General features: G+C 47.4%; 1 protein-coding gene across 1 annotated transcript in view; it reads left to right on the top strand.

The window, feature by feature from the left end:
• The window catches only part of LOC147122783 (axonemal central pair apparatus protein HYDIN-like), a 239,763-nt gene that overhangs the window by 54,605 nt on the left and 166,936 nt on the right, over window positions 1–18,222 (top strand). The window contains exon 6 of the mRNA XM_085963935.1: window positions 6,083–6,228. Coding sequence (XP_085820061.1) covers window positions 6,083–6,228 — 146 coding nt within the window. The remainder of the gene's footprint in view (window positions 1–6,082; window positions 6,229–18,222) is intronic.

Raw genomic sequence — 18,222 nt, 5'->3', positions numbered from 1 at the left:
TAGATTAGTCAAGCACGATTTACCTTTTGTAAATCCATGTTGACTTTGTCTGATCCTGTCGCTGTTTTCCAAGTGCTCTGCTATTACATCTTTTCTAATGGACTCTAGCATTTTCCCCACTACTGATGTCAGGCTTACCGGTCTATAATTCCCCATTTTTTTCTCTACCACCTTTTTTAAATAGTGGGGTTACATTAGCTACCCTCCAATCCATGGGAACTGTTCCAGAGTCTGTAGAATTTTGGAAGATGACCAGCAATGCATCTACTATTTCTAGGGCCACTTCCTTAAGTACCCCAGGATGTAGATTATCAGGCCCTGGGGATTTATCGGCCTTCAATCCTGTCAATTTCCCTAACACCAAATACTGATTTCATTCAGTTCCTCCCTTTCATTAGACCCTATGTTACCCTGGGAGTTTCTTTGTGTCCTCCTTTGTGAAGACAGAACCAAAGTATGTATTTAATTGGTCTGCCATGTCTTTGTTCCCCATTATAAATTCCCCTGATTCTGACTACAAGGGATCTATGCTTGACTTTACCAATCTTTTTCTCTTCACATATCTATAGAAGCTTTTACAGTCAGTTTTTATGTTCCCCGAAAGCTTACTCTCATACTCTATTTCCCCCCTCTTAATTAATCCCTTTGTCCTCCTTTGCTGAATCCTAAACTGCTCCCAATCCTCAGGTTTGCTGCTTTTTCTGGCCAATTTATATGTCCTCTCCTTGGATCTTATGCTATCCCTAATTTCCCTTGTTAGCCAATGTTGAGTCACCTTTTTTGTTTTATTTTTATGCCAAACAGGGATGAGCAAATTCTGTAGTTCATCCATGCGATCTTTAAATGTTTGCCATTGCCTATTCACCGTCAACCCTTTAAGTAACATTCCCCAATCCATCCTAGCCAGCTCGCGCCTCATACCATCGTAGTTTCCTTTAGTTAAATTCAGCACCCAAGTCTCTGAATCAACTACTTCACTCTCCATCTTAATGAAGAATTCTATCATATTATGATTGCTCCTCCTCAAGAGGCCTCGCACAACAAGATTGCTAATTAATCCTTTCTCATTACATAATACCCAGTCTAAGATGGCCTGATCTCTAGTTGGTTCCTCGACATATTGGTCCAGGAAACCATCCCGTAACACACTAGGAATTCCTCTTCCACAGTATTGTTACTAATTTGGTTAGACCAATCTATATGTAGATTAAAGTCACCCATGATAACTGCTGTGCCCTTATTGCACTCATCTCTAATTTCCCATTTAATGCCATCCCCAACCTCATTGTTTGGGGCATTACTGTTTGGGGGTCTGTATACAACTCCCACTAATGTTTTCTGCCCCTTGGTATTTCTCAGCTCTACCCATACAGATTCCACATCATCAGAGCTAATATCCTTCCTTACTATTGTGTTAATCTCCTCTTTAGCCAGCAATGCTACCCCACTGCCTTTTCCTTTTTGCCTATCCTTCCTGAATATTGAATACCCCTGGATGTTGAATTCCCAGCCTTGGTCACCCTGGAGCCATGCCTCCGCAATCCCAATTATATCATATCCGTTTACATCTATATTCCCCATTATAATTTCTCCTGTCTCAGCTTGTACGGGACCCACATTTACTTTCACTCATCTTTTCCTTTTTATATACCTATGGAAGCTTTTACAGTCTGTTTTTATGTCTCTCACTAGTTTACTCTCATATTCTATTTTCCCTTTCATTATCAATTTCTTGGTCCTCCTTTGCTGAATTCTAAAATCCTCCCAATCCTCAGGCTTACTACTCTTTGTGGCAACATTATAAGCCTCTCCCTTTGATCTAATACTATCTTTAACTTCTTGTTAGCCACGGTTGGACCACTTTTCCTGTGAGGTTTTTGTGCCTTAAAGGAATCTATATTTGTTGTAAGTTATGTATTAATTCTTTAAATGCTAGCCATTGCTTGTCTACCGTCATACCTTTTAATGTAGTTTCCCAATCTACCTTAGCCAACTCGCCCCTCATACCGACGTAGTTTGCTTTGTTTAGATTTAAGACCCTAGTTTCAGATTTAACTGAATCACTTTCAAACTCAATATAAAATTCTAACATATTGTGGTCACTCTTTGTTAAAGACCCCTTTACTACAAGGTTATTAATGAACCCTTTCTCGTTGTGCAATACTAGATCTAAAATAGCCTGTTCCCTAGTTGGTTCCTCAACATACTGATCTAGAAAACTATCTTGTATACAATCCATGAATTCGTCCTCCACACTATTACTGCAAATTTGGTTTGCCCAGTCGATATGTAGATTAAAGTCCCCCATAATTACTGTATTAACCTTGTTACATGCGCCTCTAATTTCTTGATTTATACTCTGCCCTACATTACAACTACTGTTTGGGGGCCGATAAAGAATCCCCACCAATGTTTTCTGCTCCTTGCTGTTTCTTTGTTCCACTCAAACTAATTCTACTTCTTGATTTTCGGAGCTAACGATGGCTTGATTGTTCGGTAGTGGGGCCGTGGCCCAGGGGGAGGTAGGAGAAAGTGTCAGAGAGCTGGCGTTCAGGTAGAGGTCAGTTCACCAAACAACAACAGCACCCTTGTCAGCAGGTTTAATGACTATGTTGGGAGTGGATCTGAGAGAGCGGAGTGCTGAAAATTGTGCCAGTAATTCGCAATGAAAAGATCTAGAGAGGGTAAGAGGCCTGATGGAGGGATCCAGGTAGGACGAGAATTCTGAAAATGAGAGCACGGGTCCACTGTGCGGAGGGAATGCTCCTGGCCAAAAAAACGGGCACGGAGACGAAGGCAATGAAAAAAGAACTCTGCGTCATGCCAAGCTCAAAATTTATTGAGGTGGTGGCGTAAGGGAATGAAGCTCAGGCCTTTGCTGAGGACTGATCGTTCGAGGTCAGAGAGTGGAAGGTCAGAGAGGATAGTGAAAACACAGCAGGGCATGAGATTGGGAGAAGGGATGGGGTCAGAGGAAAGTGAAGGGGAAGAAGGAAGAAGAGGGGCGTTGGTGTCCAAGAGTTGTTGAAATTTGCAATTCTTGACACCTAAAAGGAAGACACAAAGGCCTAGAAATTCGGTTTTGGCGCAGCGAGGGCTTTAGCGCCGGAAGTTAGTGCCGGCGCTAAGTCCCCCTGCGCGCGCCAAAAATTCAGTAGCGCCGCACCCAAACGGCTGCCGGCGCTACTGAGGGGTCTCAGCGCCTCAAAACTGGCGCCACGCGCCGCATTGCGGCGCTATTCCGGCGCTGCGGCGCCCGCTGCGGTGCGGCAGGCTCGGGAAGTGCAGGCCTCCTCCTTCCGTTAAGGAGGAGCTGCCTGCACCCGGCCGCGGCCCGCGATAATCTTTTTAAAAATGAGCCCGGCACCTCGGACAAGTGCCGGGCTTGCTTCTGTTCCGGGGGCGGGGGGGGGGGGAAGTCCGGGGAGGGAGCTGCGGCCAGGCGGCTGGCGGGAAAGCGGCCGGCCGCCGCGGGGCCTTTAATGCGCCGGTGCAAAGTTCTGTAAGGCACCTCTGCCAGAACGTTGCTTGCGGTTGCCACGGGCGAGGCGGCCGCAACTCAATTTCCGAGTTCGGGCGGGTTACCATGGCAACCGGGACGCTGCGCACACCGATGACGTCATCGGTGCCGGCGCAGTGCTACCGGCCTAACGCCGATTTAGGGCCCCTGTCAATTTCTAAACTGGCCATAACTTCGGCGCTAGGCCCTCTAGCGCCTCAAAAGCGGCGCTAAGGCCAGTGAATTTCTAGGCCAAAGTTTTTTGTTAAAGCTCCAGATGTGGCGAAGGATGAAATGGAACTGCGGGCCAGGACAGCTTTGAGATAGTTACTCGGTGCTGCTGAAGAGAGAGGTTGAGAGTGTTCATGTGGTTGAGCGTGGATCTCAGGATGTGGCGAGAGCGGTGGTTCGAGGAATGCTGAGTATCTTGGAGATATCTGTAGTCCTGGGTGGATCTGAAACATGAAGGGTGGAATTTAAGTTGGAATAAATCAGAGCTGGGGAACGTTGCTGAGGAAGGAGATGTGGCTGTGGAAGTGAGTTTTGGTAGATACCTGATCAAACATGAGAAGGGAAAGAGAAAGCAATGAAGATGAACAAGGTAAAAGAGACAAATGGAAATCCCATCAGAGAGAAGAGCAGAACTTCTACAAGGTGGGCATTCCTAGAAGAGAAGTGGCAGTGAATTAAGCACTAATACAAAATCAAAATACTGCAGATGCTGGAAATCTGAAATAGAAACAGAAAATGCTGGAAATACTCAGCAGGTCAAAAAATCTGTTTTATTAATGTTGGTTGAGGGATAAATGTTTGACAGGACACCGGGAAGAGCTCCCCTGTTCTTTTCAAAATAATGCCATGGGATCTTTTACATCCACCTGAGAGGACAGATGGGGTCTTGGTTTAAAATCTTAACCGAAAGACAGCACCTCCAACAGTACAGCACTCCCTCAGTACTGCAGTAGAATATCAGCCTAGATATTGTATTCAAGTCTCTGGAGCGGGACTTGAACCCACAACCCTCTGACTCAGAGGCAAGAGTGCTACCGACTGATCCTTGCAGTGGGTGGAGCCAACCTGTATCATGTGCTGCTGACGCCTGAGGCCTGCGGTGTGCCTGTAGTGCCCGTTGCAGCATAATGCCGCAGGGAAGGACCCCTGGCATCGAGGATTAGCGTGCCGGCCTCATTAAGGGTTCAGGAAAATGTAAATAGGATCTTGGCTCATTAATGCAATCTGAGCACCTGAACAGCCCTGCTGGAACTCAGCGCCCATTTAAAACTGGCATTGCATAGTTGGCCCATTCACCTGTATTGCGCCCTGTTCCTTACAGGGAAGTCTGTCTGGTACTTACATCAAGCATGTTTGCTGATGGATTTCATTATTTCACACTGTCCTTGGATTTCACTATTGCTGCTGTTCACACCTTCTTAAAGCTGCACTTCATCTGCTGTTTCTGGGTGTGGGCTGTAACTGAGCTCTGCCTAAGTAGGACCTATAGATATCCCACTGGCCATCCCTGCCCATCAGCTGATTCTGGAGGTGGAAGGGCACAATCACGGAAGGCCATGCAGTACAGGTTCCCATATGTATCGAACATGATTACTAACCTGATGCTCCCCTCGCAATCTAGCCATGCAAAGGGCCATTGTCAAAGAGAAGACGACAACTGGCTCAACCAATGGCAGAAGAGGCCATAAGCCACCTGACATGAATCTGTTCATGTGCTGCCCTGCCTGATCAGAAATGTCCTCTTGTTTCTCTGGCACATTATATGATGACCTCCAATGTCCACTCCATGAAACAGACATTTTAGCATTGATGTTGTGCCATAACAGAATGTTTATGCGCACTCCACAACTGAGATGGATGAAATTGTGATTATTTATATGTTGTTAAGAGATTCAGTAGCACCTATAGGTTTGAGTCACCTTTGAGTGGTTGTCTGCTATTCTCACCAATGAAATTCACCACAGCTAATTACTCTCCGCTGCCATTTTGATTAGCACTCGTTAGAAAATAGAGCTACCAGTCCTTTTTTCAGAAGAAGGGGTAACTGTAATTCAAAAAGCCTGCAAACCCTGCAGGGTGAATTTTGTCCAGCCTTGCACCTTGGTCAAGGCCTCATACGTCCAGAAATTTGTTTTATGATATACACTGGCTGTAGGGAAGCCTCACCCACTGACTTGGGATGTGACAAAATCTACCCTGACGTTTTTCACCTGTTTTTGGTTATAGTTGTGTTTTAAGTGTCAGTCATAGCTCAGTGGTAGCACTCTTGCCTCTGAGTCAGAGAGTTGTGGGTTCAAGTCCCACTCCAGAGACTTGAGGCCATAATCAATGCTGACACTTCAGTGCATTGTCAAAGCTTGGCTATTACACTTCAATTGCAGCAACTGAACCCAGCAGTGGGTGTGTCAATATCTGTCCAATTACCTGATCCGATAGTTCAGGCTAGTCTGTCTGATCAAACATTGAATGTTGTCTTATTGGATATTTTTTACTCTCAAGGTGAGGTTCTCAGCAGTCTAGTTGTAGGATAAAGGAACACATTGAAAATGTTTTTATTGTCATCCATCCCAGCAACTCGATTGGACCACGTTCAGTTTGGAGACTGTCACATCCGCAAGCCTTATCAAGTGACCTTCACGATGACCAATCGAAGTGTAGCAGATGTGGTGCGATTTGAGTGGCTCTCAGACATCAGCGAGCTCAAGATCTCCCCACAGGTAAATGGAGGGGTGTAACTAAACATCGTGTCTGCAATAGGGCGCGCTTGAAATAATGTTGGATAGGATACTGACAAAGATCACACCGCTGACTCGCCGCCCCTAAACTTGGCCCCCGACATTTTCCTCTGCCCCCCCACTGCCAGCTACTACCCATTGCCATTCCAGCTGTATAATATAATAGTGGGCGATTTCTCTCCAATATTCCCCCTGCGCCGCCGATTGAGGGGAAGTGCTAGAAGAAAGGAGGCAGTAGAGGGACTATGGCAATCGTATGCAGGAGGACTGACCAGAAAGTAAGACATGGTCCCCTCTCCCCGCTTCCAGATCCCTCTCCTAGAGCCACCAGATCCCTCTTCCAGATCTGCAAAATCTCTCCCACAGACCCACCGCATCCCTCTCCCAGAACCACCAGCATATGGCGTTCAATGTGGGGAGGTTTTAGGTCATTCACTTTGGATATGTGAAAGACAAATTGGAATACCTTGTTAATGGTGAGAAACTAAGATCTGTAGAGGCGCAGAAGGATGCAATTATATAGGGCCCTGGTGAGACCACACCTGCAGTATTGTGTACAGTTTTGGTCTCCTTACCTAGGGAAGGATATACTTGCCATAGAAGGAGTGCAACGAAGGTTCACCAGACTGGTTCCTGGGATGGGGGGATTGCCCTATGATGAGAGATTATGTAGAATGGGCCTATATTCTCAAGAGTTTAGAAGAATGAGAGGTGATCTCATTGAAACATACAAAATTCTTACAGGGCTTGACAGGATAGATGCAGGGAGGATGTTTCCCCTGGCTGGGGAGTCTAGAACCAGGGGTCACAGTCTCAGAATAAGGGGTCGGTCATTTAGGACTGAGATGAGGAGACATTTCTTCACTCAGAGGGTGGTGAATCTTTGTAATTCTCTACCTCAGAGGGCTGTGGAGGCTCAGTCGTTGAGTATATTCAAGATAGAGAGCAAGAGATTTTTGAATATTAAGGGAATCAAGGGGTATGGGGTAGTTCAGGAAAGTGGAGATGAGGTAGAAGATCAGCCATGATCTTATTGAACGGCGGAGCAGGCTCGAAGGGCCAAATGGCCTACTCCTGCTCCTATTTCTTATGTCCTTATTTAGGTGTCCATATACACAAATCACTAAATGCTGGTGCACAGGTACAAAAAGTCATCAAAGGCTAATGGAATGTTAGCCATTGTCTCTAGGGGGCTGAAATAGAAAGGGGAGGAAGTGATGCTTCAGTTGTATAGAGCCTTGATCAGACCTCATCTGGAGTACTGCGTTAGGTTTTGTGCACTGCACCTCAGGAAAGGCATATTGGCCTTGGAGGGGGTGCAGTGCACATTCACCAGGGCTTAAAGGGTTAAATTTCGAGGACAGGTTGCATTAACTCAGTTTGTATTTCCTATCAAAGACCAGGGATCAAAGGGGGGTAAATGGAGTTGAGGTGCAGATCAGCCGTGATCTAATTGAATGGCAGAACAGACACGAAGCGCTGAATGACCGACTCCTATTCCTATGTTCCTGTTTGGATTCTTCTACATGTTGTATTGCCAATGAATTAGAGTGACATTCCTGTGCAAGGAAAGAGCCCATAGTGATTCCTTAAAGCCAAGACCCGATGTCACAGATAGGAGCCAAACATAAAATGACTTCCCTCGAAGTCTCTTTGATGGTCTGAATCTGGAGAATAACATTCTAATGATGCAATGTTTTCTTTACTGAGTCAGAGTTGCCTTATTAGAATGTCAACAAGCTCCCTTTGCCAACATTAAATGGAGGCAGGCTGAATTTTGGTGCGAAGGCCCATTGGGGTAATATCCTGACTGTCTTTCTTTGAACACTGACAGTCGTTGCTGTAGTGTGTCAGTATTTGCAGGACATTCAACAACTTGTATTTATACAGTGCCTTTAACGTAGTAAAATGTCCCAAGGCGCTTCACAGGAGTATTACAAGGCAAAAAATTTGACACCGAGCCACATAAGGAGAAATTAGGGCAGGTGACCAAAAGCTTGGTCAAAGAGATAGTTTTAAGGAGATTCAAAAGGGGTTTTCCGGATTGTTTCTGTATTTACTGGGGGTTCCCAGGAATGGGTCAGTGTTTACAGGGGATTCCCAGGAATAGGTCAGTATTTATTGGGGATTCCCAGGAACGGGTCAGTATTTACAGGGGATTCCCAGGAATAGGTCAGTATTTATTGGGGATTCCCAGGAATGGCTCTGTATTTACAGTGCGCCCCAGGAATGGGTCAGTATTTACTGGGGATTCCCAGGAATGGGTCAGTATTTACAGGGAGCCCCCAGGAATGGGTCAGTATTTACAGGGGATTCCCAGGAATGGGTCAGTATTTACAGGGGATTCCCAGGAATGGGTCAGTATTTACAGGGAGCCCCCGGGAATGGGTAATTATTTACAGGGAGCCCCCAGGAATGGGTCAGTATTTACAGGGGATTCCCAGGAATGGGTCAGTATTTACAGGGGATTCCCAGGAATGGGTCAGTATTTACAGGGGGTCCCCAGGATTTGGTCAGTATTTACAGGGGATTCCCAGGAATGGGTCAGTATTTACAGGGGACTCCCAGGAATGGGTCAGTATTTACAGGGGTCCCCAGGAATGTGTCTGTATTTACAGGGGATTCCCAGAAATGGGTCAGTATTTACAGGGGATTCCCAGGAATGGGTCAGTATAAACAGGGGATTCCTAGGAATGGGTCAGTATTTACAGGGGATTCCCAGGAATGGGTCAGTATTTACAGGGGATTCCCAGGAATGGGTCAGTATTTCCAGGGGATTTCCAGGAATGTGTCAGTATTTACAGGGGATTCCCAGGAATGGATCAGCATTTACAGGGGTTTCCCAGGAAATGGTCAGTATTTACAGGGGATTCCCAGGAACGGGTCAGTATTTACAGGGGATTCCCAGGAATGGGTGAGTATTTACAGGGGATTCCCAGGAATGGGTCAGTATTTACAGGGAGCCCCCAGGAATGGGTCAGTATTTACAGGGGTTCCCAAGGAATGGGTCAGTATTTACAGGTGATTCCCGGGAATGGGTCAGCATTTACAGGGGATTCCCAGGAATGGGTCAGTATTTACAGGGAATTCACAGGAATGGGTCAGTATTTACAGGGGATTCCCAGGAATGGGTCAGTATTTACAGGGAGCCCCCGGGAATGGGTAATTATTTAAAGGGAGCCCCCAGAAATGGGTCAGTATTTACAGGGCATTCCCAGGAATGGGTCAGTATTTACAGGGGATTCCCAGGAATCGGTCAGTATTTACAGGGGGTCCCCAGGATTGGGTCAGTATTTACAGGGGATTCCCAGCAATGGGTCAGTATTTACAGGGGATTCCCAGGAAAGGGTCAGTATTTACAGGGGATTCCCAGGAACGGGTCAGTATTTACAGGGGATTCCCAGGAATGGGTCAGTATTTAAAGGGGATTCCGAGGAATGGCTCTGTATTTAGAGGGCGCCCCCAGGAATGGGTCAGTATTTACAGGGGATTCCCAGGAATGGGTCAGTATTTACAGGGAGCCCCCAGGAATGGGTCAGTATTTACAGTGGATTCCCAGGAATGGGTCAGTATTTACAGGGGATTCCCAGGAATGGGTCAGTATGTACAGGGGATTCCCAGGAATGGGTCAGTATTTACAGGGGATTCCCAGGAATGTGTCAGTATTTACAGGGGATTCCCAGGAATGGGTCAGTATTTACAGGGGATTCCCGGGAATGGGTCTGTATTTATAGGGGATTCCCAGGAATGGGTCTGTATTTATAGGGGATTCCCAGGAATGGGTCAGTATTTACAGGGGATTCCCAGGAATGGGTCTGTATTTATAGGGGATTCCCAGGAATGGGTCAGTATTTACAGGGGATTCCCGGGAATGGGTCAGTATTTACATGGGATTCCCTGGAATGGGTCAGTATTTACAGGGGATTCCTGGGAATGGGTCAGTATTTACAGGGGGTCGCCAGGAATGGGTCAGTATTTACAGGGGATTCCCAGGAATGGGTCAGTATTTACAGGGAGCCCCCGGGAATGGGTAATTATTTACAGGGAGCCCCCAGGAATGGGTCAGTATTTACAGGGGATTCCCAGGAATGGGTCAGTATTTGCAGGGGATTCCCAGGAATGGATCAGCATTTACAGGGGTTTCCCAGGAACTGGTCAGTATTTACATGGGATTCCCAGGAACGGGTCAGTATTAACAGGGGATTCCCAGGAATGGTGAGTATTTACAGGGGATTCCCAAGAATGGCTCTGTATTTAAAGGGAGCCCCCAGGAATGGGTGAGTATTTACAGGGGATTCCTAGGAATGGGTCAGTATTTACAGGGGAGTCCCAGGAATGGGTCAGTATTTACAGGGGATTCCCAGGAATGGGTCAGTATTTACAGGGGATTTCCAGGAATGTGTCAGTATTTACAGGGGGTCCCCAGGAATGGTTCAGTATTCACAGGGGATTCCCGGGAATGGGTCAGTATTTACAGGGGATTCCCGGGAATGGGTCAGTATTTACAGGGAGCCCCCAGGAATGGTTCAGTATTTACATGGGATTCCCAGTCATGGGTCATTGTTTACAGGGGATTCCCAGGAATGGGTCAGTATTTACAGGGGATTCCCAGGAATGGATCAACATTTACAGGGGTTTCCCAGGAACTGGGCAGTATTTACAGGGGATTCCCAGGAATGGTGAGTATTTACAGGGGATTCCCAAGAATGGCTCTGTATTTACAGGGAGCCCCCAGGAATGGGTCAGTATTTACACGGGTTCCCAAGGAATGGGTCAGCATTTACAGGGGATTCCCAGGAATGGGTCAGTATTTACAGGGAATTCCCAGGAATGGGTCAGTATTTACAGGGGATTCCCAGGAATGGGTCAGTATTTACAGGGAATTCCCAGGAATGGGTCAGTATTTACAGGGTGTCCCCAGGAATGGTTCAGTATTCACAGGGGATTCCCGGGAATGGGTCAGTATTTACAGGGGATTTCCAGGAATGTGTCAGTATTTACAGGGGGTCCCCAGGAATGGTTCAGTATTTACATGGGATTCCCGGGAATGGGTCAGTATTTACAGGGAGCCCCCAGGAATGGTTCAGTATTTACATGGGATACCCAGGAATGGGTCAGTATTTACAGGGAGCCCCCAGGAATGGGTAATTATTTACAGGGAGCCCCCAGAAATGGGTCTGTATTTACATGGGATTCCCAGGAATGGGTCAGTATTTACAGGGGATTCCCAGGAATGGGTCAGTATTTACAGGGGATTCCCAGGAATGGATCAGTATTTACAGGGGATTCCCAGGAATGGGTCAGTATTTACAGGGGGTCCCCAGGATTGGGTCAGTATTTACAGGGAATTCCCAGGAATGGATCAGTATTTACAGGGGATTCCCAGGAATGGGTCAGTATTTACAGGGGATTCCCAGGAATGGATCAGTATTTACAGGGGATTCCCAGGAATGGGTCAGAATTTACAGGGGGTCCCCAGGAATGGGTCAGTATTTACAGGGGATTCCCAGGAATGGGTCAGTATTTACAGGGGATTTCCAGGAATGGGTCTGTATTTACAGGGGATTCCCAGGAATGGGTGAGTAGTTACAGGGGATTCCCAGGAGTGGGTCAGTATTTACAGGGGATTCCCAGGAATGGGTCTGTATTTACAGGGGATTCCCAGGAATGGGTGAGTAGTTACAGGGGATTCCCAGGAGTGGGTCAGTATTTACAGGGGATTCCCAGGAATGGGTCAGTATTTACAGGGGATTCCCAGGAATGGGTCAGTATTTACAGGGGATTCCCAGGAATGGGTCAGTATTTACAAGGGATTCCCAGGAATGGGTCAGTATTTACAGGGGATTCCCAGGAATTGGTCTGTATTTACAGGGGATTCCCAGGAACGGGTCAGTATTTACAGGGGATTCCCGGGAATGGGTCAGTATTTACATAGGATTCCCTGGAATGGGTCAGTATTTACAGGGGATTCCCGGGAATGGGTCAGTATTTACAGGGTTTTCAGCAGGAATGGGTCAGTATTTACAGGGGATTCCCAGGAATGGGTCAGTATTTACAGGGGATTCCCAGGAATGGGTCAGTATTTACAGGGAGCCCCCGGGAATGGGTAATTATTTACAGGGAGCCCCCAGGAATGGGTCAGTATTTACAGGGGATTCCCAGGAATGTGTCAGTATTTACAGGGGATTCCCACGAATGGGTCAGTATTTACAGGGGGACCCCAGGATTGGGTCAGTATTTACAGGGGATTCCCAGGAATGGGTCAGTATTTACAGGGGACTCCCAGGAATGGGTCAGTATTTACAGGGGTCCCCAGGAATGTGTCTGTATTTACAGGGGATTCCCAGAAATGGGTCAGTATTTACAGGGGATTCCCAGGAATGGGTCAGTATAAACAGGGGATTCCTAGGAATGGGTCAGTATTTACAGGGGATTCCCAGGAATGGGTCAGTATTTACAGGGGATTCCCAGGAATGGGTCAGTATTTACAGGGGATTTCCAGGAATGTGTCAGTATTTACAGGGGATTCCCAAGAATGGATCAGCATTTACAGGGCTTTCCCAGGAAATGGTCAGTATTTACAGGGGATTCCCAGGAACGGGTCAGTATTTACAGGGGATTCCCAGGAATGGGTCAGCATTTACAGGGGATTCCCAGGAATGGGTCAGTATTTACAGGGAATTCACAGGAATGGGTCAGTATTTACAGGGGATTCCCAGGAATGGGTCAATATTTACAGGGAGCCCCCGGGAATGGGTAATTATTTAAAGGGAGCCCCCAGAAATGGGTCAGTATTTACAGGGCATTCCCAGGAATGGGTCAGTATTTACAGGGGATTCCCAGGAATCGGTCAGTATTTACAGGGGGTCCCCAGGATTGGGTCAGTATTTTTAGGGGATTCCTAGCAATGGATCAGTATTTACAGGGGATTCCCAGGAATGGGTCAGTATTTACAGGGGATTCCCAGGAATGGATCAGTATTTACAGGGGATTCCCAGGAATGGGTCAGTATTTACAGGGGATTCCCAGGAGTGGGTCAGTATTTACAGGGGATTCCCAGGAATGGGTCAGTATTTAAAGGGGATTCCCAGGAATGGCTCTGTATTTACAGGGCGCCCCCAGGAATGGGTCAGTATTTACAGGGGATTCCCAGGAATGGGTCAGTATTTACAGGGGATTCCCAGGAATGGGTCAGTATGTACAGGGGATTCCCAGGAATGGGTCAGTATTTACAGGGGATTCCCAGGAATGTGTAAGATTTACAGGGGATTCCCAGGAATGGGTCAGTATTTACAGGGGATTCCCAGGAATGGGTCAGTATTTACAGGGGATTCCCAGGAATGGGTCAGTATGTACAGGGGATTCCCAGGAATGGGTCAGTATTTACAGGGGATTCCCAGGAATGGGTCAATATTTACAGGGGATTCCCAGGAATGGGTCAGTATTTACAAGGGATTCCCAGGAATGGGTCAGTATTTACAGGGGATTCCCTGGAATGGGTCAGTATTTACAGGGGATTCCCGGGAATGGGTCAGTATTTACAGGGGATTCCCAGGAATGGGTCAGTATTTACAGGGGATTCCCAGGAATGGGTCAGTATTTACAGGGTTTTCAGCAGGAATGGGTCAGTATTTACAGGGGATTCCCAGGAATGGGTCAGTATTTACAGGGGATTCCCAGGAATGGGTCAGTATTTACAGGGAGCCCCCGGGAATGGGTAATTATTTACAGGGAGCCCCCAGGAATGGGTCAGTATTTACAGGGGATTCCCAGGAATGGGTCAGTATTTACAGGGGATTCCCAGGAATGGGTCAGTATTTACAGGGGGACCCCAGGATTGGGTCAGTATTTACAGGGGATTCCCAGGAATGGGTCAGTATTTACAGGGGACTCCCAGGAATGGGTCAGTATTTACAGGGGTCCCCAGGAATGTGTCTGTATTTACAGGGGATTCCCAGAAATGGGTCAGTATTTACAGGGGATTCCCAGGAATGGGTCAGTATAAACAGGGGATTCCTAGGAATGGGTCAGTATTTACAGGGGATTCCCAGGAATGGGTCAGTATTTACAGGGGATTCCCAGGAATGGGTCAGTATTTACAGGGGATTTCCAGGAATGTGTCAGTATTTACATGGGATTCCCAGGAATGGATCAGCATTTACAGGGGTTTCCCAGGAAATGGTCAGTATTTACAGGGGATTCCCAGGAACGGGTCAGTATTTACAGGGGATTCCCAGGAATGGGTGAGTATTCACAGGGGATTCCCAAGAATGGCTCTGTATTTACAGGGAGCCCCCAGGAATGGGTGAGTATTTACAGGGGATTCCCAGGAATGGGTCAGTATTTACAGGGAGCCCCCAGGAATGGGTCAGTATTTACAGGGCATTCCCAGGAATGGGTCAGCATTTACAGGGGATTCCCAGGAATGGGTCAGTATTTACAGGGAATTCACAGGAATGGGTCAGTATTTACAGGGGATTCCCAGGAATGGATCAGCATTTACAGGGGTTTCCCAGGAAATGGTCAGTATTTACAGGGGATTCCCAGGAACGGGTCAGTATTTACAGGGGATTCCCAGGAATGGGTGAGTATTCACAGGGGATTCCCAAGAATGGCTCTGTATTTACAGGGAGCCCCCAGGAATGGGTGAGTATTTACAGGGGATTCCCAGGAATGGGTCAGTATTTACAGGGAGCCCCCAGGAATGGGTCAGTATTTACAGGGCATTCCCAGGAATGGGTCAGCATTTACAGGGGATTCCCAGGAATGGGTCAGTATTTACAGGGAATTCACAGGAATGGGTCAGTATTTACAGGGGATTCCCAGGAATGGGTCAATATTTACAGGGAGCCCCCGGGAATGGGTAATTATTTAAAGGGAGCCCCCAGAAATGGGTCAGTATTTACAGGGGATTCCCAGGAATGGGTCAGTATTTACAGGGGATTCCCAGGAATGGGTCAGTATTTACAGGGAGCCCCCGGGAATGGGTAATTATTTACAGGGAGCCCCCAGGAATGGGTCAGTATTTACAGGGGATTCCCAGGAATGGGTCAGTATTTGCAGGGGATTCCCAGGAATGGGTCAGTATTTACAGGGGGACCCCAGGATTGGGTCAGTATTTACAGGGGATTCCCAGGAATGGGTCAGTATTTACAGGGGACTCCCAGGAATGGGTCAGTATTTACAGGGGTCCCCAGGAATGTGTCTGTATTTACAGGGGATTCCCAGAAATGGTCAGTATTTACAGGGGATTCCCAGGAATGGGTCAGTATTTACAGGGGATTCCCAGGAATGGGTCAGTATTTACAGGGGATTCCCAGGAATGGGTCAGTATTTACAGGGGATTTCCAGGAATGTGTCAGTATTTACATGGGATTCCAGGAATGGATCAGCATTTACAGGGGTTTCCCAGGAAATGGTCAGTATTTACAGGGGATTCCCAGGAACGGGTCAGTATTTACAGGGGATTCCCAGGAATGGGTGAGTATTCACAGGGGATTCCCAAGAATGGCTCTGTATTTACAGGGAGCCCCCAGGAATGGGTGAGTATTTACAGGGGATTCCCAGGAATGGGTCAGTATTTACAGGGAGCCCCCAGGAATGGGTCAGTATTTACAGGGCATTCCCAGGAATGGGTCAGCATTTACAGGGGATTCCCAGGAATGGGTCAGTATTTACAGGGAATTCACAGGAATGGGTCAGTATTTACAGGGGATTCCCAGGAATGGGTCAATATTTACAGGGAGCCCCCGGGAATGGGTAATTATTTAAAGGGAGCCCCCAGAAATGGGTCAGTATTTACAGGGCATTCCCAGGAATGGGTCAGTATTTACAGGGGATTCCCAGGAATCGGTCAGTATTTACAGGGGGTCCCCAGGATTGGGTCAGTATTTACAGGGGATTCCAGCAATGGGTCAGTATTTACAGGGGATTCCCAGGAAAGGGTCAGTATTTACAGGGGATTCCCAGGAACGGGTCAGTATTTACAGGGGATTCCCAGGAATGGGTCAGTATTTAAAGGGGATTCCGAGGAATGGCTCTGTATTTACAGGGCGCCCCCAGGAATGGGTCAGTATTTACAGGGGATTCCCAGGAATGGGTCAGTATTTACAGGGAGCCCCCAGGAATGGGTCAGTATTTACAGTGGATTCCCAGGAATGGGTCAGTATTTACAGAGGATTCCAGGAATGGGTCAGTATGTACAGGGGATTCCCAGGAATGGGTCAGTATTTACAGGGGATTCCCAGGAATGTGTCAGTATTTACAGGGGATTCCCAGGAATGGGTCAGTATTTACAGGGGATTCCCAGGAATGGGTCTGTATTTATAGGGGATTCCCAGGAATGGGTCAGTATTTACAGGGGATTCCCGGGAATGGGTCAGTATTTACATGGGATTCCCTGGAATGGGTCAGTATTTACAGGGGATTCCTGGGAATGGGTCAGTATTTACAGGGGGATTCCCTGGAATGGGTCAGTATTTACAGGGGATTCCTGGGAATGGGTCAGTATTTACAGGGGGTCGCCAGGAATGGGTCAGTATTTACAGGGAGCCCCCGGGAATGGGTAATTATTTACAGGGAGCCCCCAGGAATGGGTCAGTATTTACAGGGGATTCCCAGGAATGGGTCAGTATTTGCAGGGGATTCCAGGAATGGATCAGCATTTACAGGGGTTTCCCAGGAACTGGTCAGTATTTACATGGGATTCCCAGGAACGGGTCAGTATTAACAGGGGATTCCCAGGAATGGTGAGTATTTACAGCGGATTCCCAAGAATGGCTCTGTATTTACAGGGAGCCCCAGGAATGGGTGAGTATTTACAGGGGATTCCTAGGAATGGGTCAGTATTTACAGGGGGAGTCCCAGGAATGGGTCAGTATTTACAGGGGATTCCCAGGAATGGGTCAGTATTTACAGGGGATTTCCAGGAATGTGTCAGTATTTACAGGGGGTCCCCAGGAATGGTTCAGTATTCACAGGGGATTCCCGGGAATGGGTCAGTATTTACAGGGGATTCCCGGGAATGGGTCAGTATTTACAGGGAGCCCCCAGGAATGGTTCAGTATTTACATGGGATTCCCAGTCATGGGTCATTGTTTACAGGGGATTCCCAGGAATGGGTCAGTATTTACAGGGGATTCCCAGGAATGGATCAACATTTACAGGGGTTTCCCAGGAACTGGGCAGTATTTACAGGGGATTCCCAGGAATGGTGAGTATTACAGGGGATTCCCAAGAATGGCTCTGTATTTACAGGGAGCCCCCAGGAATGGGTCAGTATTTACACGGGTTCCCAAGGAATGGGTCAGCATTTACAGGGGATTCCCAGGAATGGGTCAGTATTTACAGGGAATTGCCAGGAATGGGTCAGTATTTACAGGGGATTCCCAGGAATGGGTCAGTATTTACAGGGAATTCCCAGGAATGGGTCAGTATTTACAGGGTGTCCCCAGAATGGTTCAGTATTCACAGGGATTCCGGGAATGGGTCAGTATTTACAGGGGATTTCCAGGAATGTTCAGTATTTACAGGGGGTCCCCAGGAATGGTTCAGTATTTACATGGGATTCCCGGGAATGGGTCAGTATTTACAGGGGATTCCCGGGAATGGGTCAGTATTTACAGGGAGCCCCCAGGAATGGTTCAGTATTTACATGGGATACCCAGGAATGGGTCAGTATTTACAGGGAGCCCCCAGGAATGGGTAATTATTTACAGGGAGCCCCCAGAAATGGGTCTGTATTTACATGGGATTCCCAGGAATGGGTCAGTATTTACAGGGGATTCCCAGGAATGGGTCAGTATTTACAGGGGGTCCCCAGGATTGGGTCAGTATTTACAGGGAATTCCCAGGAATGGATCAGTATTTACAGGGGATTCCCAGGAATGGGTCAGTATTTACAGGGGATTCCCAGGAATGGATCAGTATTTACAGGGGATTCCCAGGAATGGGTCAGAATTTACAGGGGGTCCCCAG

This window comes from Somniosus microcephalus, chromosome 2, assembly GCF_052327205.1.
Source record: "Somniosus microcephalus isolate GS21.2 chromosome 2, FLI_Smic_1.0, whole genome shotgun sequence".
In the NCBI taxonomy this organism is placed as follows: domain Eukaryota; kingdom Metazoa; phylum Chordata; class Chondrichthyes; order Squaliformes; family Somniosidae; genus Somniosus; species Somniosus microcephalus.
This window is presented reverse-complemented; position numbering and strand designations above follow the sequence as displayed.